Genomic DNA, 23,508 nt, shown 5'->3' with positions numbered 1-23,508 from the left:
AAATGTACAGTACATTACCTTTTACTCATGCATTGTAGAAAATTAAATAGTAGCTTGCTGCAAGTGTATGCTCTGCAGGTGTTATTGCAGTTTTGTTTGCCAAGTTTGCTTTTATATCTCATCTACATCTGTCTTAATGAGTAAGTTATAATATAATTTAATGAAGTAAAAACTGATATAAACCAATAAAACTGTTTAATGAAAAATCAAACAATTCTGATCAGTTTTAGTGATCATCTTCAAGTTTACAATCACTTCAGCTTGAACATTAAATTTGAAAACATTCCAAACACTGTGTGTGCATGTACAGTATATGTGACACACACATCCACAGAAGTTTAAGATTGAACAAAAATATTAAAAAATAGAAACAAGTTATAAATATTATAATAAATCAGATATAAACATTAAAAATATAAATTTGTAAATTAATAAAATTTTTATTCTGAATTAATTTCTTTTACCAGTATCCTAAAAGGTTTTAATCTAGGGGCAACTTATTTGCAAATATTGGTAATTACTACATTTGTTACAAGGACCAGTTTGGGAATAATTTGATGTATAATTTTTAATACAAGTTTTACTAACTTTTTGTGTAGAAAAGATATTTAAAAAGATTACCCAATAAATCTTTCTAAACATTTGCTACTTTTTGTCTTTAATTTCCAGTTATAAGTAATGCATTTTCTTATATGTTTACTTCTATAACAAACATGAGCCATTACCTGACACCTTTGTTATTTAAACACCCCTATGATAGGTTCAAAAGTAGGGTTACTCACTACTCTCACGTTTGTCAGGATGACTTGAGCAAATGGAGCTGTAAGGAGGTAGTGGTGGCAGACACAGAGACGTACACAAATGTACAGAAATAATTGTGTTTATTTAAAAAAAAAATTCTTACAATTATGTATAGTGACACTTGAAATGGATGGGAGTCCCAGCAAGGGTTGATGATACTAGTGTTTCAACAGAATCATTCAACAGGTGAAGTTTGGAAACAGAGATGGTGAATCCCTACATGTTGGATGAGTGTGAAACGTGCAGTTGGCAAATTGAAGACAGGAAGCTTGATCCAGAAAACATGGATTACCCAGTGGAGATGGAGGATCTTTTAGGGTCAGATTGGTGAAATGACAGTGGTACATGGTGGCAGCCAACATACAGACTCAGCAATAGATTAATGACTCAAATGTGAACATCAGCGATGTTGATGACTCACTTTGTTGGTACTCTACAGTGACTTCTAGATGCTGGTGATGACTCATGACCTGTGATAATCAGTGGTGACTTTCAACCCTTTATATGATTTGGACCTGAAATCTGTGGTTTGGATAAGTCAAGATCCAACTCTTCCTGTTGCACTCATTTGCTCCCACTTGTTTCTAGGAGCCAAGTTCAGGTTGGAAGGGATGGGCATCTCCCTCATTTCCATGCTGGGGCTATCACCTTCTCCAGCATTCCCTTATGAATCCCTGGGGTAATAGCCCATAATTAGCAAACTCTCTCAAATAAGGATTGTAATTAGAAAAGGGAGGTGTTTTCTCTCTGAAAAGTCGGGACATCTGGACCAATTATCTAATTGTTGCATAAAATGCTTTCCTCGTCCTTTCTTTTGTATATTTCAGCTGGAAATTGCCTGTTTTATGACTAGACTTTTTTGTCAACCACTTTCCTAGTTTAATCTCTCACCAGACATTGTCTTTCCCATTTTAAGTTTGACAAAATACATTAACTTTACAATTTTGTTTTCAAAGATTACTAAAAAGGCGAGACAAAAATGTAAATAAGCAAAATGGAGTTTCAGACCTCACACTATATATGACGTAGATAAAATCATTTTACTCATCACTTTAAAGTTTTCGTGACAAAGTTTTTGTCACGAAAGATTCTCTCACATTTAACCCTTAACTGGTTTTATGGGGGCTGCACGGCCCCCATGCGCCATATTTATACAAATTTCTAAAAAGCATTGGGCGCAGCTGCCATTTTATGTAATCTCATTATGTCGTGCATTGCTTGGGGTACCAAACGTTCGGCGTTTTAGCACTTACCAGGATGGAGCTATGTACCTTCTGGGGGCTGTGTGGCCCCCACGATACCAGTTACGTTGGTTTTTTGTGAATATGTATTTTTATGTTTTTTTTTATTTTTACAATTATTTTGCGAAGATATCGCAAACTTGCATAAAAAATTCAAAATGACTACCAAAGCATCATTTGAACTGCTAATAGATGATAATATTATACAAATTGGTAGATCAAGCTGTGAAGGTTTGAAACCCTTTTTTCTGTTTTAAAACAGTATACTACATTCCACTATACCTTTAAAATGCAGTCTACTTTTGGCTAGTTCTCTAACGTTTTCGGTCTAATTTATAGACCTTCTTCAGGATTGATGTAAATATTTTAATTTGAACTTTCTCAACGGTAATTCGAACAACGCACGTTCTATAATCTTCAGATATTCGATCGCGCATGTCCATTAGCTCTTTATAATGCCGCCGCTCTCCATGCCGATGCTATTCTACTTGACTCTCGAAAATTTATATTAAGCCCCTTTTCTCTGTATTTATAAATGTGCCATGCCTCTGCATACTTTAGATGTCGTATATTAGCGATCTTTTGTACAATATCCGCCTTGCTCCATTCGATTGTAATCTCTGCAGGATCCGCGATAGCATANTGATCCATCTGAAATGCAAAGTATATGCACCTTTGGTGTCTATTTTTTTGATATCTCAGGATAGAGTAAAGATTAAACAAAGTTTGACATGATAACTTGTGTATAAGGAATATTGATAAATTTTGAAGTATGGAACTGAATAGTCATGGATCATAGCTTGGCTGGGTAAGACACTGCAAATTTTGCTCATATGAATTCTCTTGAAATATGATTCTTATAAATTTCCAAATGGACCCCAATTAAAGAAGAAAAACACCAATGAGATGTATAATTTTTTTCACAAAGCCAGGAAACTTATGCAACTTGTTGCTGGAGTTTTTACTATAGTGAACTTTATGCTGATAGTTTTCTGCTTTGTTTACTTTTTTAGAGTTTCGTAAGAGGGCATGTTGTGGCTATTACACTGTATATGCCAATATTCATATCCTCCAATATTTTATTCTTTGAAAATATAACAGGGAATTAATCTTAGAACTTTTTATTGAACAAATATGGTTATAAATTCTTGTCATCTAATTAATAAGCAACTTTGATTAGAGATAGGCAGCATTTTGTGTTAAATTTAAATCTTGTTTTACTAAATAACAATGCTTTATATCATACAACTAAATAAATACACAGTAATTAAACAATAATTTATTAACAAATTACATATGAAACTTAAATGACTACAAAAAACATAAGTTATTGATTATAAATAAATAGTATTTTCATAACACTTGAGAGGAAAATGTCAACTTATTGAATTGATAAAAATTTTTGATGTACACATTCACAAATATTGCTGATGATATTAAACATGAGAAAAGTCAATAATGTTTTTAAAAAAATTGAAACTTATTATTGATTGTTGAGTAAGTACAGTACAAATTAATTTTCTTCTTATTTCATTTTCATATTAAAATATTTAGTAAACAATATAGCTAATATGATTTATAAAAAAAAATAATCATTATAGATGTAAAGTTATAAATGTTAAATTTACAAAACATTACTGATTTAATTAATAGTGTTTGTCAATTTTATTATATTACATTTCAAAAAGTAACAAAAATTCATTGCAATGAAAAATCATGGTTGTTCAGAACTCTATTGTCATTTGTCTTAGCCCTTAACTGGTTTTATGGGAGCCCCACGCACCATATTTTTACAAATTTCTAAAAATCTAAGCATTATGCACAGCTGCCATTTTATGTAATCTCATTACGTCGTGCCTGCCTTGGGGTGACAACGTTCGGCATTTTAGCACTTACCAGGATGGAGCTATTATCTTCTGGGGGCTGCGCAGCCTCCACGATACCAGTTATGTTGATTTTTTTGTGAATATGTGTTCTTATGGTTTTTTTTTATTTTTACAATTATTTTGCAAAGATATCGCACACTTGCATCAAAAATTCAAAATGACTACCAAAGCATCATTTGAACTGCTAATAGATGATATTATACAAATTGCTAGATCAAGCCAAAAACTCCTAAAATAAGTATGTTGTCATTTTGTGGTAAAAAAAAAAAAAATGGGAAATATGCTACTAAGTGCAACAGTTGTTTGAAATTTGTAAAGTGCATAGTACCACAAAAATACTATGTGATAACTGTCAAGACTGAATTACGTATTTCATTAAAATGTTCCTGAGTCTTAAAAGTAGAAGTGATTATATTACCTGTGGTTTTTTAACAAATGATGGTTAGAGGCTGTAAGAGTTACTATTTTGAAAGACTCGTTTCTTAAGAATAAGAAGAAAAAAAAAATATTTTTGTTAAAACCTTACAATAGGATAGATTTTTGTATTGTTGAAAAAAGCAAACACCAAAAGTTGTAACAATTTTGTGATATCTTGTAATAATTAAGTAAAAAAAATTATATGAATATATAAGAGTTGATTATACTAAACAAGAGTTCCATTTAGCATTTATGCACTTTCAAACTGTCACGTTGTTCAAAATTGCTCTCTAGAGGCAAATTTTGCTTGGGGGCTGCACAGCCCCCACAAAACCAGTTATGATTGTAAGATTTATAAAACCAGTTAAGGGCTAACAGTTATTTTATTTTGTCGTTTATAAATTTTTACCAGATTGACCTAAACAATACGATTTTATTTATCTGATGATATTCTCTCATTCCAAAATTTTTTGACATTTAAAAGTACAATGAAAATGATTGAAAATTGGTTTTGAGATTGAAATACTGAATTTGTTAATTTCAGCATTTTCCCAGTAACAACTTATTACTATAAATTTAGAAATTAGAAGATAATTTTCCATTAAGTGATAATTTTTCTTACAGAAATAGTGTAGCAAATAATTCAAGACAGCAATATACTTTCTGTTGTCATATTGCACAAAATGTAGCTGAAAAGTTCACTAGATACAACTGGCAAAGATATTGCTAAAAATATTTATTTATTTACTTATATTACTAAACATTTACAGAATCAAGAATATTATATCTACTTTTTAACCTGTCCTGTGTTATTCCCGACATATCTCAGGTTGCGACCTACTGACCTGGCGTGGTGGACCCGAGACTTCTTGTTTCTGCTTAGGAATGTTTTTTTAACATTAGATGTCACTATATGTATGGAATTCTGAAATTAGTGACTCTCATCAAAAGAATCATTATGCTATGTAGTTTTGCACAGCACGATATTAAAACAATAGGAGTTATTGTTCAGAAGAAATAAGAAAGGAAAGTAAACCGTTAGTTAGACTCTGCTTCAACATGGCAAAGGCTGGGAGAAATAGCACTCTGAATAAGTCAGAAATGATTGAATGTTTGTTTAATTTAAGTTCGGATGAGTCTGAATTATCAGACAGTAATGACGAGTATATACAAAATGAAAATGTAAGTGATGGTAGTAATGATATTGATCAAGAAATACCAACTACAAGTGGGTGCAGAGGCCAATCATGCGGACCTGTTCGTGGAAATAATAGTGTGAAACATCTGCATTTTAGTAGTGATGATGGTTGGATCCATACGAACTTTACAAGCCCTCAAGTCAACAGTTTCACAGGACAAGCAGGAATTTAGTGTAATTTACAGAGTGATGCTACACCATTCAACTGTTTTAGTGTATTTTTGATGATGAACTTGTAGACAAGATCATTGAAGAAATGAACAGGTATGGTGATAGTTTGATGAAATGTGATGATTTATGGGAAAATAGTTGTATAAAAAAACTGGAAACTGACAACAAATCCAGAAATTAGAGAATTCATAGGACTTATTATGGTCACAAGTATCATTAACCTATTCGATGTTGAAATTTTTATTTGTTGCCTGTGACGCCATGTTGAATTTTCGTCGATATTAATTAAGCCTAAAAAATTTTTNGCAAATTAAAAAAAAAAATTATTAAAGACCAAGAAATAAAGTATTTCATCTGATTACACTGTTCTGTACAAAATTCTCTCTCAAAATAAAATCTAATGTTTTTTAATGTATTTTTTAATGTTTTTTAATGTTTGCTGAATGCAAATCTGAACTCAAGAAAAACTTGAAAAATTGCAAATTAAAAAAAAAAATTATTAAAGACCAAGAAATAAAGTATTTCATCTGATTACACTGTTCTGTACAAAATTCTCTCTCAAAATAAAATCTAATGTTTTTTAATGTATTTTTTAATGTTTTTTAATGTTTGCTGAATGCAAATCTGAACTCCAAAATCATTATTACCTACAGATATTTTTAAAATTCCACTTTTTTGCAGAAAAAATGCCTCTCTTAGATAAACTTTCTGTTACTGTTGTTTGAATAAAAGATAAAACCATAAACGTCTCCAGCAGTGAAAACTTTTGGAGAAAGAAGTTAAGGTGTGTCCTGTTACAGAAAAGGGGAATCACAAAATATGAAATTTTTCAATGGAAGACAATCTCATTTTTTTGCAACAGTATACTGCATTTGTGGGAGGAACTTTGGCTACCTCAGGAGCCTGCAGAGTGGAGACTATTGACTCAAACTTCAACCTTAATAGAGTTTTACTGCACAATAAATGCTGTCTCTTCTGGTTGCTCATGCTGTTCACAAAAGAAACTTATGACAAGATAAAATACAATGAGCATAAGCCAAATGTGTGCTGACCTCAAGTTGTAATGCTAACAGGTTTTCAAGGAGGATACACTAAATTCTGCTGGTTTTTTTTTTTGTGTGAATGGAATAGTTAAATAAGAACAATCCACTATTTAGTAAAAAATGGCCCAATTACACAGCAAACATACAAAGTCAAAAGAATATTGCTTTTCCTGTTCTGGTGGAGAAAATTAAAATCCTCTTACCTCTTCATATCAAGCTGTTTGATGAAAAACTTGGTGAAAGGTATGGACAGAGAAGAAGGCTTTGCTTACCTGAAACAAAAGTTTTCTCATCTGAGTGATGTGAAAGTAAAGGAGGGAATTTTTGTTGGTCCCCCAAGTAAGACAGCTTTTGAAGAATCCTAGTTTTAAGAAAAAACAACACGGTGGAAAGGACAGCATAGGACACATTTGAAAATGTAAGCAAGAATTTTTTGGGAAATGTATGAACCTAACTATGAGAAAATTGTGAATTTGGTAATGTCCTACTAAACATTGGGTTGCAATATATCATTAAAGATGCCTGCATTCCCATTAAAATTTTTTTGTGCCAACCTAGGAACTGTTCTGATGAGCATGATGAAAGATTCTATCGGACTCTTTCTCAAATGGAAAAACAGTATAGCAGAAGGTGAAACAAGAACATGTTAGTGGATTACTACTTGACTGTACAGTGAGAGACTTCAGAAGAATATAAAAGGAAGAAAACATGTAATTAAGTGTTTCAGTTTTTAATTGTACAGAATTATGAAAAAGGAGTAATTAACATAAATTTATTTGTATCTAATTAGCCAATGAGCAATATGTGTAGCCAATAAATATGATGTTCTGAACTGAAAATGTTTTCCCTTAAAAACCTTGTTTCTCTCAAACCTGGTGGGTGTTAGGACAATTCTGTTGCCAGATTTTGATTCAACACTATTGAAACTAAAAATCAGTGAAAATGTGATGGGAGCAGAAATAAATATATTTTTTTTTTCCAGAACAGTATTATGATATATATAACTTTTAAAAACTTTCAAGCACTGTGGGGCAGCTAGACCTCGGGTTCTGTAGATCCTAGTTATGCTGTTGCCAGCAAAGCATATATAAGTAATAGAAGCAACGTAATCATATGCTATATGATGACGATGACACAAGCAGCTACTGAAAAATATTTATTGAATTGGCAAAGTTTGTCAAAATTAGAATTAGTTCCTAATTTTTTAGTTCATAAATCAATACGTATTCTAATGTAATAAATTATTTTTCCTATTCATTTCAATCTGTCAAAACAATAAGATCACATTCAATTCAATGAGGATTTAATAAAATAATAAACAGATTTTTATTAATATACTATAAATATTTTTATTTTGCACTTTTATATATACCTGCATGATAAAAGCTTGAGAGAAATGGCTCTTCTCAATAAAACAGCAATATTTCTTACTTAATATAACATAAAATAGACTCAAAAAAAGCTGTTTCTTGTTTAAAAAAATCTGTTTAAAGACTGACAGAATGAGATGGATAAAAAAATAATGAAATTTTCTAATTTTTCAGTTGGCAATTCAATGGTTTGTTTTTGACACTTGTTTTTCAAACTACTACTACTTAAGGCAATAATTTTATTATTACATATTATTTCAGATAAAAATGCATCAATTTCAGTTACTTAGAAATAATCATAAAGCAATCTTTCTCAAATCTTTGAATAATTCAAAACAGAAAATATCTAGTTTTTTATTGTTCTAAAATAAATTCAAAACTTGTAACAACAAAAACAGTGTAATAGAAAAATCTGTCACTCAGATTAATGTGAAGTATGTTATGATGTAAAATGGCATTTTTCAAATATTAATAAAATAAACAAATATTCATTGAATATCTGATTATAACTTGTTCTATCCTTGTCAATATTTTTGAACGATGAAAAATTTTAAGAAATTTCCAAAACAAACTTAAATTCATTGTATTTATAGTTAAAACCTTAACATTTAACATTTATAAAAATAATAATATAAGAAACATATAAGCCTAGTGAAATACATGAGAATAATTTAGTATTTTGTCAATTATTATACAATAGAATAAATTAAGGATGAACTAGCCACTCTAGTTAATCTGTTGAATTAATCAATGTACCTTTAACTTAATCACAGTACTACTAAATTTATGTCATGATTGTGAGATAAGGTTTAAGACAGATACCATACTTAATATCTAATAACATTAAAAAAGGAAAGCTATTAATGCTGAAAGACAGTCTTATTTTGTGTGTTATTTTTGAAATTTTCATGTGAAATGTAAGTAAAATCTTTATTAATAGTCTGATTTATTATATTAAGCTTTTATGATTGTATGAAGGCTAATTAGCCTACTACAACTTTGTTTAAAATTTTCATTAAAACAATTATAAAAATATAAAAAAAAGATGGTTTTCAAATTTTGTTTTAAACTGATGTCATTTCCTGTTATAGATGCATTCTTTTAAATACACAAATAATTGCATTCTATATAAAATTAGAAAGCAACTATTAATTATGGATATTTAAAGATTTTTTAAAATATAAAAATAGATCATTTTATTTCAAAACTGCTCAATAATTTATAGTATGCTCCAAACTTGATTTAAAAATAAGGAGCTGTAAAATATCAGAGAACCAGCCTCATTCACTACTTTGATTTTATTTTGATAATGTAATAGTTTTATCAATAAACATTGATAAAACTATTACATTATTTTTAATAACTCAGGCAGTTTTGCCTGAGTTATTAAAAACAATTCTTGTCATACCATAAACTGGGGTAACTTTGTGACACACTCATTTTTTTTTAAATCATAAAAGCAATTTTTAATCTTTCAATAAAAAATAAATTATTATTATTACCAAAAACATGATATTGAATGTAGAAAATTGTTTTTCAAGAATAAGAGAGTAATAAAAATAATCAAGACAGCAAATCAGCCATTTCTTTGTTGGAAAATATTGTTAGTGGCTGAAGAAAAAGACAGACTTCATTGCATTTATATGCACACACCAACTTTTTTCATTATGTTACAATTTCATTGTAGTACTTCTCTCTAAAAATTACAATTACATGATTACCAATATTTTTATCACCCAAATTAAATCTCCATTATATGAGATGTTTATTTCACTGTCTGTATCTCAATTCTGCAATTTCATTTCATATGCTTTCATTAGATTCTTCATTTAAGTGTGCGATACTTTCTTCAGTTGCAAGAAAACAACACCATTAATGTATTAAAAGTATGTTTAAGTTATAGATAATAATAAGCAAGAATAATAGTTTAAATGCAATTCATTTTTAATTGGTTTAGCTGGTGTAAGCTAGAGGTTAATTTTAGAGTTGAGGAGTTACTTTTTGACATTAACCAAGAAATCAATTGGTGTGTAATCAGAAGGAACACAATAATGGAAAATATCATGTCTTGTATCTTCTAGCTTTAGCCTGTACAGTGATGTTACCAGTGCTATCTTACCATAAATAAATTTTAAAATGGATATAAACCCTCCATATTGAAAATAAGTTAATCTAATAGGACATCAAAAAGTAGTCCCAGTTTATGGTACTCTCAAAATTGGAATCAATGATTATTAATGCTCAAGTTAAACATGAAAATATGTAGACTTATGTTGATATGTTATATATAGGCTTAGATGAACAGTAGTTGTGGTATCAAAATGTAAGTTGCTAAAAAGGATGCTCCTTTTACTACTAAAATATTTTCCTTACAGGAATTTAGTAAACATATCTGTTAATATCTTATATAATAATTATATTATAAATACATCCAATCTTACAATGTCTTGCTGTAAAATTATTGGGTTTTTAGCATTTTAAATATATTTACAAACTATAATAATTCAGCTACTAAAACAGGTTCTCCATCTTCATCTATAGTTAAATTTGATCTGTTTATGGCAGAATCTTTGTTTGTTAAATTAGAAATTTCTCTACTTTCTGCTGATTCTGTGAATGGAACATCTTGTCTTGAATGTAATTCATGATATTCATGCCCCTTTAAGTTAAAAATAAGAAATATTAAGTAATATCTTCTTCCATTTAAAATTAAAAAATTATTTCAACTTACTTCTGCATTAGGAGCTCTCTGCCTTCTCTGTATATTATCATTTTGTAAGGCAGAACTTTCATTTAAACTATAGCGTCCATTAAGTGTAGCATATTCATTTCTATCAGCAGCAGCACAATCTCCCAATTGGCTGCTACTACCAACACTTCCTGTAATGCTCTTTCTTAAAGTAGCATACATGGCACTTTCTGTATCATCATGGAAATTTATTGATGCTTCTGTAGTAATGATGTTATCATGATCTTGAGTCATACTCATACTAAGTTCCTACACATAGACATAAATGTCAATATTTAAAATATGAAATATAAAGTATTTTTTTTGTATTAACAATACTAAATTTAGTGGTAAATATAACAAAAATCAAAGATTCTTATTAATATCAGTAACGGCATTAGTATTTTCATTCCGGGAAGGAAGAGTTTGGTTGGCTATTATCTGTACATTCTATCATCAAATTCATTTTTAAAATTTAGCAATAAATTTTCAGTAAAACATATAAGTGGAAAAGTTTATTGAGAATGTGTAATTAATTGGTGAATAAATATGAATTTATTGTTTTATTTTGAAGAAACTTTACAATAATGGTCAATATAGGTAGACTTGAATAAATTATTTCAGGGTGGACAGATGGATTGGCAAGAAGAATTTAGGATGGGCTGGTATCATCTCTGCCTCACTATTCTGGAATCCTTAATTAATATCACAAGATTTTGATCCTGTTATATTAATTATGCTAAAATATTTTTCAACATAAAAACAAAATACAAACTTATTTTGTGTATGGATCTGAAGATGAGATATGAACTATTTGAGTTTTAAAATATTCATTTGATATGTTCAAAAGACATTCTAATCAAGACCTAGTATACGTTAACTAAATAACAAAGTTAACTAATGTTTGAAGTTTAAGACTATTTACAAAAAATTAATTTTTTGAGTCTTTTCTTATCCTTTTTCACAATACCACAGAAGTAACAGTCTTTTGGTTTGAAGGTAAAAACTTCATTATATGACCAATAATAGATTGATCAATTTTAACTTTGTGTGAATTTTTTAATAAATGCTGACCTTTTATTTGAGAATTCCGCACTTTTTACGTTAAAACAATGGTAAAAATTTCTCACAATAACTATCATGGGTACAGTACATCATTATGCAAATGAATTTTTGTGAATACCTGAAACTACCACCTGAGGGCTGGAAGCAGTTATATATTAATTAAGGCTAAAAGACATGATAGTTATTGTGAGACATTTTTATCATTGTTTTAATGTAAAAAGTGCCAAATCCTCAAATAAAAAGTTGATGTTTGATCAATTTTAACTTAGATCATTAAATAACTAATAATTGGGTAAATTTTTTAATAATCTAAGTTAAAACCAGATGGCTAAGCAGTCAAGATGGCAGTCTACTGCTCTGGGGAACGGGATCGAATCTGGATGGGTCAAAAACTCCACAGGAATTTTTGGCAGGTGGTCCAAGCATATGTTGGCCCTATCCCTCACACCCATAATGGGCTTGCTAAATGAGGCCCTCTTAGTGCCCTCAGGGTGGAAAAAGTTAAATTGATATATAACTTCTCTAGATTTTTTTTTAATTCTTTCATGTTTTGTGAAAAGTAGCACTTTACAGTTTTATAAGGTATTGCAAGTACTGTACATACACATTGAAGATGAAACAAACTATATTATATTAGATTCACAAACAAAGGAAGTTTGAAGAACAAAACAGTGTATATATATATATATTCAAGGAATCATTTTATTAATGGAATGAAATGTTTTTTCAAGACAGTTCATGTATGTCAAGTTTAAATAATTAAAAAAATTATATAATTTTTTTCAGATAACTGAACACTTGAAAAAACCATTTCATTAATAAAATGATTCCTTGAATGTTTATTAGCATTTTGGTCTTTTGATAATGTCTATGGAGTTGTTTCCTTCTGAAGAATTCATTGTAACATGATCTAGAATTAATTGCAGAACGTTAGTTGCTTGCAGTGCCGAAAGTGCCAGTAGCAAGTAACTAATTTTTTTTACAGAAATATGTTCTGCATATGCTGAAATCTCATCATTCTTTAATTATGACTACCTGGTATATTTAAAATAAAGTATTTATTTTCCTGTAACAACTGATCTATCTTTCATTTAAAATCTTGAAACAAAATTGACACTAGAATTTAAGGCAATAAAATTAGTTTATTCTAATTAAATGTTTCCATATCTTATTATCAAATCAAACAATTGTTCTGTTTATAAATTATTCAAATTTGTTAATATGTAGTTTTTAAAAATAAAAAAATTTAAATTTATCCTTAAACATTCAATATGACAATAAGATGTAAATTATTTTGAAAAATGTGTAATTGAAATTGTTCCAAGGTTTTTAAAAATCATACTATAAGATAAAAGCAAATTTATTTACAAGCAGAAAAATATAGTCTCCTATATTGTTTTACTTTGTCTTATAATTTATTTATAATAATTTGTTTCTTAAAATAAATAATTCTAAATAACAATTTGTAAATAAAAATATTCAGATTGTTTTAAAAATAAAATGACACTGAAATACTCTGAATGTAAACAATTTGTGATAGTGTTTGCACGATAGGTAAGGAAGGTTATACTAATGTCTTGCAACATATTACTATATACCAATTTGTAAACAAATCTAGCTCATTAATTGTATATTTAGTTTGCTTGAAATATATATTGCTTCAATTAGTAGTGATATTGAAAGTTTAAAAATTCTATATTCAAAATATTTGGTCTAGTTATGTATTAATTTTTTATGTTGTAAAAATATTTTGCAATATAAGAAATAATACTGATATCATAGGTTTTTTAATTTTAAAGCTATGAAATTAATATTTAATATAAAAATTTTAACATTAACATAACTTACTTGTTCTTCATATAGTTTTAATTTTCTGAAAGAAAAGATAAACATCATTACAGTTTAACATAATTGATTTATGTTTAAAATACTTTATTGTAATATCAGTACATTTTATTTGAATGAAAATTATTTATTTTTCTTTATAATTACTAATTATTAATTATAAATTTTTTTAGATAGAAATTAAATGAAATATTTTATACTTTGACCCAATAATGTGTTTAAAAAATTACATTTACTGACTATTAATGTTTTTTTTTATAAAATGAAAAATGTAGATAATTTGAAAAAATATAATTCTTATTTTATTTGTCATACGTTTAATTTTTGAATATTTTAAAATTTATTATATGGTATAAATTTAATTATATACATATAAAAACAATTACTTACTGTTCATTCCATAATGGGTTTTCTCTAAAAAAAAAGAAGTATACAAATTAATAAATTTCAAATTAATCTAAATAAAATATGATTACAATTTTTATAGATATTTTAAACACAGTTTTCAATTAAAAAATTAACTGATAAGTGATATGCATTATTATAATTTATAATAAAATATTCATATTAGCCTTGAATGCAAATGTATTATGACAATTTATGAGCATTATAAATTTATACTTACGTGGTATTGCCAGCATCCACTTCATCATTACGAACTATAAATTTAAAATTTTATTTATAAATATACATGTATATTAATTTATAACTACAATAGAACCCAAATTATCCAAGGATTGCTGCTATCTCAGATAACTAAACACTTGGATAAAATGGATTGCCATGGTCATTTCAGAATAAAAATTATCAAATAAATATTTTATAATTTGTATTATTTTTAAACTTCTTTATATCTTGGGGATTTTAATTACATATAAGAATAATATTTTTATACAGCTGAAATGTACAATAGTTTTAACAATAAAACTGTGTATAAGTGTAGTTTCATTTTGATATGAATAGTTTGTCTAACATTGAAGTCAAATGATAAAAGGTAACAGAAAAAATTATTTTGTAATATTTGTTATTGTTTTAAACTTTATTTAAAACGTCCTTTAGAAACTTTTGTTATATAGCAATTCTTTCCTTTTTTCTGAACTTCAGTCATCTCAATATCATTTTTCATGGACAGTCTGTTCCTTATCTCTTGGCCACCCTCATTATAAGTCTGGTCAAATTTGTGATGGACATAGAAAAAAGACCCTCTTAAGCCCAAAAAGGGGAAAGAGTTTAAAAAAGGCACTAAGTACAATCAAGGTTAAAAAGTACTACAGTGTTTATATACTTGGTGCATTCATGGCAAAGTTTTTACAAATTATAAGAAAAGTAGTGTATTCACTTACAGATTCACCTTGGATAATATTTCTATATAAGTATATCTAAACAGACAACTCTTGTATTCCAACCGCATTGGAGCGAAAACGCGTTGTAAAGGTACCACGTTGTAGGAGGCCTACCTGTATAACTGACAAAAAGTAATGAGAAAACAATTTANTGATTGTTATATAACCTTATAATATTTTGTTATTTAATTGTATTTATCCTATGCATATACATATACATATTATTAATTGTAATATTTATTTTATTTTATGTTTGTTATTTTATACATGTATATGCTTATTTTCTTTGTTAATTATTTGTATTTAAAATTTTGTTCCATTTATTTATATTCGAATTTGTTTTACCTGATGATGGCCAATAGATTTGGCTGAAAATGTTTGTTGTGTTTTATTAAATTTCTCAGCTACATAAGGTGTTGTGTCTTGAATTACATTTTGCTGGGTTAGTTTATTTAAATATTTATCTTACAATGTCTAATTACTAGATACATCAAATACACAGACTTTCAGAAAGCAAATGACAGTTTACATATACAGGTAACCCCCGTATAACACGGCACTTCTATAGCACGGATTCACTCTAACACGGTTCGAGAATTGGTACCATCCCCCGTATAACATGGTACTTTTATAGCACGGATTCACTCTGACACGGTTCGAGAAATGGGTAAAACCCTCGTACATGAAATGTAATAAATTTTTACATACTTAAGTACTAATAGTTCACGAAAATAATAATTTTCGTGAACTATNGTAACCATTTATTACATTTCATGTACGAGGGTTTTACCCATTTCTCGAACCGTGTCAGAGTGAATCCGTGCTATAAAAGTACCATGTTATACGGGGGATGGTACCAATTCTCGAACCGTGTTAGAGTGAATCCGTGCTATAGAAGTGCCGTGTTATACGGGGGTTACCTGTATATGTAAACTGTCATTTGCTTTCTGAAAGTCTGTGTATTTGATGTATCTAGTAATTAGACATTGTAAGATAAATATTTAAATAAACTAACCCAGCAAAATGTAATTCAAGACACAACACCTTATGTAGCTGAGAAATTTAATAAAACACAACAAACATTTTCAGCCAAATCTATTGGCCATCATCAGGTAAAACAAATTCGAATATAAATAAATGGAACAAAATTTTAAATACAAATAATTAACAAAGAAAATAAGCATATACATGTATAAAATAACAAACATAAAATAAAATAAATATTACAATTAATAATATGTATATGTATATGCATAGGATAAATACAATTAAATAACAAAATATTATAAGGTTATATAACAATATCATATGAAATATGAAAATTGCAAAAAAAACAAAAATCAAGGCATGAATTATGAGCTCTCCAATTTTTTAATTAGATATTTCCAGGCTGACGGTAATCCTTCAGCATCCCTAGCATTAATGCATGTATCATGCAATCTGCCTTTATAGATCTCAATCTTTTCAGCGCTTATTGCCAATGTTGGAGAATGCACTGGTTTAATAATATTTGCTTCATCCCATTTGACCACTGAGCCTTCAGCTTGTGCCATCTGCGATAGTATTGTGGCATTTGATCCTTTACTGACATTGTATTTATGCTCTCTCAGTCTGACTCCCAAATTTTTATTAGTGACACCAATAAAATTTTTCTTGATGTCTAGTTCTAAGTTTAACTCAGATTGCTAGAACGCTAGGATACAATGCAAATATGATAACAGCACTAATCAGAAGTTACAAAATAAACAAAGCAAAGGCTTCAGGCAGAGATTTCTCTACAATCACAAAGTTCACTTATGATAGAAATAAAAAGGCCATCATAAAGGAATTTCTGACCAAAATCCAGAAAAAATCCATGTTAATTTTCAAGAGAACTCCCAATTTGTATAAAATATTAAGAAATGACAAACACAAAATTGATAAAGAAAGAATAGCAGGAGTATGCAAGATCCCNATCCAAAATTTCTACCTTTGAAGAGTTATAAATTTCCTTTTTAACGACGGTCCTTTCTTTTCATTCAGCATTGTTATGGCTAAATTTTTTTCAATCAGTTTTGTGGACAGTAAAAATCGCAAAAAATAACTTCCTTTCACTATGTTGTTAAAAATATACGCCCAATAGAAGTTTATACTGTATTTTGGACCATTTCTGCGGTCCCCACTTATTGAAAGAGTTTAAATGATTGAAAATTTAGTGATGTATTTGAGTGTTTACGGTAACTGACGACATCTGTCTAGAAACCGGTCTTTCCCTGAAACTTTCAAGGGAATAACATGCCAGCATCCACAAACAGCTGTTTTCAAAGACTTTTAGCTCAGTATGCCGAACTGCGGCTCGTATCACGTGATCCGTTGCAATTTTTCTGTTATGTGAAGATAATTCATTTCTAAATACTGTAAAGCGCATTGTAAAAGTACCGTGTTGTAAGAAAATTTCCTCATTTTTCCAACCACATTGGAGCGAAAACGCGTTGTAAAGGTACCACGTTGTAGGAGGCCTACCTGTATAACTGACAAAAAGTAATGAGAAAACAATTTAAAATTCCAAAAAGCTTTAATATTATTTTCATTGATTTAAGAAATATTCTATATAAACTTACTTTGACTGTAGTTCTAGCTACACGATGTGGATATGTATTCTCTCTAGCTGCTACTGATAATCGAAATCTTCCATGATCAAACTGAGACATCAGTTGAGTTGCTATAATTCTACCATCATTTGAAATATTAAATGGAGAAGGAACAGGTCTAACACTACCAGGAATACCTCTCCGAAATAGATTTACATTTTCTAATCTATACATAAGGATACTGTCTGAACCTTCATCTGGATCAATTGCATTAACTGTGGTTACTACATCTCCTATCTGTGTTGACATGTGTATACCTTAAAATATTTTTAAGAAATTGTAGTTTTATAAAATGTTTAAATTAAATTAATAATAAATAAAAATTTATATCCAAAATATTCAAAAATATGTTCCATCATTTACCAGCTAAATATGGTGAATCAATAAAATGGGGAATATTATCATTAACATCAGTAATCATTATTCGAATCCATGCTAAGCTAAGATCAGTTTCCTTATAGGTTTTTTTCCCAGGGGATATTGTTCCACTGTCTTCTTGCTAAATTAAAGCATAATGAAAATTTCAAAATAAATAAATTTTATTTTTATAAAAGTAAATTTTAAATAAATTAATTTAAAACTCACAGGATATGAAATATAATCAGGATTACTCGTGGCTTTGACAACTAATTCATACATACTTCGCTCTTCTCTGTCAAAAGAGACTGTAGATGAGATAATTCCATATATCTTATCAATAATGAATTTATTATTGCTGTCACTATCTGCAAAATATAAATAAAATAAAAACTATAATTTCATTTTATACTGAAAATTAAAAATATTACTTATAAAAATTTACCAACCAATAATATAATAATAAATTAGTGAATTATCTCCAATATCCTGGTCAACAGCTGATATTTGTCCAACTGGAGTTCCTGCTCCTAAATTTTCTTCTAATGTGAATATATAAGGATTTGTGCTCTATAAAGTTATTAAGTTTAAATTAAAAAGAATGAGAATAGTAGCAACATCTTGCAAATTAGTTACTTACTTGAGATCGTTGAAACTGAGGAACATTATCATCTACATCTTTTACTACAATTGTTAAAAACTGAAGTGTTTCAAATGACATTGGCGAACCATTATCTCTTGCTGCTAGAACAAGCTGAACATTTTTAAAATTACTAATTAAAAAAGTTTAAAAATAAACTACTAAACATAAAGATTATTTAAAGATAATTAAGTAATTAATTACTTATCATAAAATAATGAAAAGTAATGCTGTCGAACAATATCTAAACAGACAACTCTTGTATAACATGGTACTTTTACAACATGATTTCATTCTAACATCTTAGAGAGCTGCAGCAAACCTTACATAACAGTATTTTGAGTAACTACAGTGGTACCTCAGGATACGAACGCCCCATCATACGAAATTTTCAGAATACGACATGAAATTCGAACATATTTTTGCTCCATGATACGAACAAAAACTCACCATACCACGTTACATTAGTTCGCAGCACCATTTTTTATTCACTTCTGTTCATTGGTCTCAGTCCGAGTGTTTGCTTCGTCATGGATCTCGCTCAATAAAGAAAATCTTGAGGTATTATCAGAAAGAGACTGATTTTATTGAAAAAAAACATCCCGAAAAGGTTCACACTGGCCGTATTGCTGCTCAGAGTAATGATATTTGCCTAAGTCATTTTAGAAACNAAAACCCATTATGGAATGAACAGTAAGTAATTGTTTTTATATGTATATAATTAAATTTATACCATATAATAAATTTTAAAATATTCAAAAATTAAACGTATGACAAATAAAATAAGAATTATATTTTTTCAAATTATCTACATTTTTCATTTTATAAAAAAAAACATTAATAGTCAGTAAATGTAATTTTTTAAACACATTATTGGGTCAAAGTATAAAATATTTCATTTAATTTCTATCTAAAAAAATTTATAATTAATAATTAGTAATTATAAAGAAAAATAAATAATTTTCATTCAAATAAAATGTACTGATATTACAATAAAGTATTTTAAACATAAATCAATTATGTTAAACTGTAATGATGTTTATCTTTTCTTTCAGAAAATTAAAACTATATGAAGAACAAGTAAGTTATGTTAATGTTAAAATTTTTATATTAAATATTAATTTCATAGCTTTAAAATTAAAAAACCTATGATATCAGTATTATTTCTTATATTGCAAAATATTTTTACAACATAAAAAATTAATACATAACTAGACCAAATATTTTGAATATAGAATTTTTAAACTTTCAATATCACTACTAATTGAAGCAATATATATTTCAAGCAAACTAAATATACAATTAATGAGCTAGATTTGTTTACAAATTGGTATATAGTAATATGTTGCAAGACATTAGTATAACCTTCCTTACCTATCGTGCAAACACTATCACAAATTGTTTACATTCAGAGTATTTCAGTGTCATTTTATTTTTAAAACAATCTGAATATTTTTATTTACAAATTGTTATTTAGAATTATTTATTTTAAGAAACAAATTATTATAAATAAATTNTTTTACTGTATACCTAGAAAAAAATAATGCATTTTTATTTTAATATTGTTTATTAAATATGTACAATAGATTAAAATTTAACCTAAAATTTCAAATTTTTTATTTAACATAACTTATCATGTTCACAAAAAGGTTTAGTGTATCTAGTAGTATATATAAATCCTAAACATTTTTGATACATCGAAAATTTTATAATTTGAGTCACAAAAATTTAATAATTCAACATTTCATTTAATGCTAAAAATAAAATGGCTCTTATTGTATAAGATTCTTACCAGCTTTTCATACAACGGCAACAAACTACCATAGTTATTATTCCAACAAATAGAATGATTAAAAGAGCAGTTAAAACCATTAAAGCAGCATCATATTGTTCTTCCACATAAGTGTAGTAAGCAGGCTAAGTTAAATATAAATGATGATGATAAGAAATATATTGTAAAGTATTAATTATTATATGGATATAATAATAGTCTGATACTTACAACAATTTTATGGATGTAAAGATCATCATAATGTAGTTCTAATAACTTTGCATTAGCATCAACAGCATCTAAAATGTTTGCTATTGGTAGCATCTTATCATCAGAATCAACTACGTGTATATAAAGATCAGTCCTAAAAGTAAAGAAAATGATTTAACTTTCTATTTTTTACATGTAATTTTGATGGTATGATATATCATTTTACATATATTATCTGATTATTTATTACAAATTTAATTATCAAATGATCATTCATTTACAAATTTTAATAAATTTATCAAACTTTGATCTATTAATAGTAAAAATAGTCTCAAAGTTTATTTGTTTTGTTATTTTAAAAAGTCTAATTTGTATAAAGTATCTTTTATAGTTATGAATTTATGTTTAAGTCATTAAGCATTATATATATTTGTGCAATACAGATTTGTGCAATATATATATTTATACATCTCTAGAGATGTAAAAATATATTGCACAAAAATTCTTATTGATTGCACTTTAATTTTTTTTCTAATTTTTAATCTTTATTTGACTACAGTCTTCCTGTTTGATCTATGGCTGCTCCTTCACTAATCTCCAAAATTTCCCATGAACTTGATAAACTGTATTTAATGTTAAATAAATTATGTAATTTACCACTTACTTCACAGTCTGTCTGTTGCTTGTGTGTGCATTGGCATGCATGACTTCAAAGAATGCATAAAATATTTTGATCCTGTTCTTTTTTATAAATATTTTAATGGTTTAATATGTCCACAATGGTTTTATTTAAAAGTGCCCAGCAGTGCAGGATAAATCAATATACAAATTAGACAAATGTTTAGGGCCCATAATTCAGAGGGGCACAAGCCAACAGATGACAAACATAAAACATAGGGTTAGGTTTGAAAAGTTAGCAAAAGTATACTATTCTTTTCCATCACTAAGAGAAATATTATTGATTGCTTTAATAAACATATATTTCCAATTAACAATTAACTAAAAATCACAATTAAAAGTACTGTATTATGTGTTAATATAATTTTAGTTAAAGGGCATTTTCTTTTTACAAAGTATCATCATCATCTGAGCTTTTTTGTTGATTTTGGTCAGAAATATCAGCAATATGTTCATTTTTATTTTTATCATAATAATTTTTTTTGGGTGAGAAAATAAAAATATGTTATTAATCAAAAATTTGTTCTAGGGAATCGTTGTTTGTTTAGTTGAATACTGAGCAATTTTTTCCAGAATTTGTGTTTGAATACTGAATTGTTCGAGTTGGGAGTGGTTATAATCAGAAAACTCAAAATTCATTTTAGCAAAGAAATATTTTTTAGTTGTGTATTAATTTTATAACAGATAATGGAAAAATAAAAAGTTGTAAAATCATATAAGTGTGGTTACAAATTGGTGTGATAAACCCTTAACAAAAATATCAATCTATATTTTATTAATTTACAAAACTATTTAAACTATATTTGAGAAAATTAAAATATGAAATATTTAGAAAATTATTTATATTTACCAATGGTGAAGTATTTTTTGTCTGTCTGTAATATGATATTTAATGTCATCTATTACTACTTCTCCTCCTGTTGCATTTGACAAAAACCTAATGCATAGAATAATACCAATTTAAAGTAATTATTTAATATAAAGTTATTTTTATAAATAATATAATTTCCAATAATTAAGAAAGATATTATCTTAATTATTGTTATAAATTGTAAATTCTTAAAATTCTCACGTAATAATCTGTTGTTTCTGCTTATGTACTTGTTCTGGTGGTTTAGCAACAATAACTCGTACTAATTGATTAAATTCATATATCCATAGCTATAAATATAAAAAAAATATATTAAAAATATACTTGACATATACAGGTAGGCCTCCTCCAATGCGGTAGATACGTTCCTTGAAAATACCATGTTGTGGGAAATCACGTTATAGGAGACACCAACTTAATACAAAAACTGGGATTTGGTTCTAAAAAGAGAAAAACTTGGCGTTTGAATGCCGTTTTTTGAATTTTTCAAACCAGCCATTGCTAGCCATGAATTTAACACTGGTTTCATCAGCTGATGACTGTCCCATTTTTTTTTAAATAATCAAATATTTTTAAGCCTTTAAGTGTTTAAGTGCAGTTTTATTTAAAGGCAACCGTTTCTTGTTCATATCTTCTACCCATAATATTAGCGCTTGTTCCATTTTTTCCATTATAGGTGCTCTCAGACGAGCAACATTTTTCGCAAGAATAGATGATTCTAGATGCGACCAAATTTCTGATCTTTTCTCTCGACCAAATCGTCAACTCATTTAAATTAAAATGCCTACCGATATCAGCTATCCGCTCTTGATATTTAATTCAATCCAAAATTTCTACCTTTGAAGAGTTATAAATTTCCTTTTTAACGACGGTCCTTTCTTTTCATTCAGCATTGTTATGGCTAAATTTTTTTCAATCAGTTTTGTGGACAGTAAAAATCGCAAAAAATAACTTCCTTTCACTATGTTGTTAAAAATATACACCCAATAGAAGTTTATACTGTATTTTGGACCATTTCTGCGGTCCCCACTTATTGAAAGAGTTTAAATGATTGAAAATTTAGTGATGTATTTGAGTGTTTACGGTAACTGACGACATCTGTCTAGAAACCGGTCTTTCCCTGAAACTTTCAAGGGAATAACATGCCAGCATCCACAAACAGCTGTTTTCAAAGACTTTTAGCTCAGTATGCCGAACTGCGGCTCGTATCACGTGATCCGTTGCAATTTTTCTGTTATGTGAA

General features: G+C 28.1%; 1 protein-coding gene across 1 annotated transcript in view; it reads right to left on the bottom strand.

Moving 5' to 3' along the window:
- Window positions 1-7,988: 7,988 nt before the first annotated feature.
- The window catches only part of LOC111635619 (cadherin-87A-like), an 86,315-nt gene continuing 70,795 nt past the window's right edge, over window positions 7,989-23,508 (bottom strand). Inside the window, exons 30-40 of the mRNA XM_023380636.1 lie at window positions 18,736-18,849; window positions 18,545-18,665; window positions 18,324-18,463; window positions 18,102-18,237; window positions 17,679-17,995; window positions 16,553-16,661; window positions 14,391-14,424; window positions 14,156-14,179; window positions 13,769-13,793; window positions 10,859-11,125; window positions 7,989-10,786 (exon numbers count right to left, since the gene is read on the bottom strand). Of these exons, the coding sequence (XP_023236404.1) occupies window positions 10,622-10,786; window positions 10,859-11,125; window positions 13,769-13,793; window positions 14,156-14,179; window positions 14,391-14,424; window positions 16,553-16,661; window positions 17,679-17,995; window positions 18,102-18,237; window positions 18,324-18,463; window positions 18,545-18,665; window positions 18,736-18,849 (1,452 nt within the window). The 3' untranslated portion in view covers window positions 7,989-10,621. The remainder of the gene's footprint in view (window positions 10,787-10,858; window positions 11,126-13,768; window positions 13,794-14,155; window positions 14,180-14,390; window positions 14,425-16,552; window positions 16,662-17,678; window positions 17,996-18,101; window positions 18,238-18,323; window positions 18,464-18,544; window positions 18,666-18,735; window positions 18,850-23,508) is intronic.

The sequence above is a fragment of the Centruroides sculpturatus genome, unplaced genomic scaffold (genome assembly GCF_000671375.1).
Source record: "Centruroides sculpturatus isolate CEXI.00-Female unplaced genomic scaffold, Cexi_2.0 scaffold37, whole genome shotgun sequence".
Lineage (NCBI taxonomy): Eukaryota > Metazoa > Arthropoda > Arachnida > Scorpiones > Buthidae > Centruroides > Centruroides sculpturatus.
The sequence above is the reverse complement of the archived record's forward strand: the minus strand, read 5'-3'. Positions and strand labels throughout refer to the sequence as shown.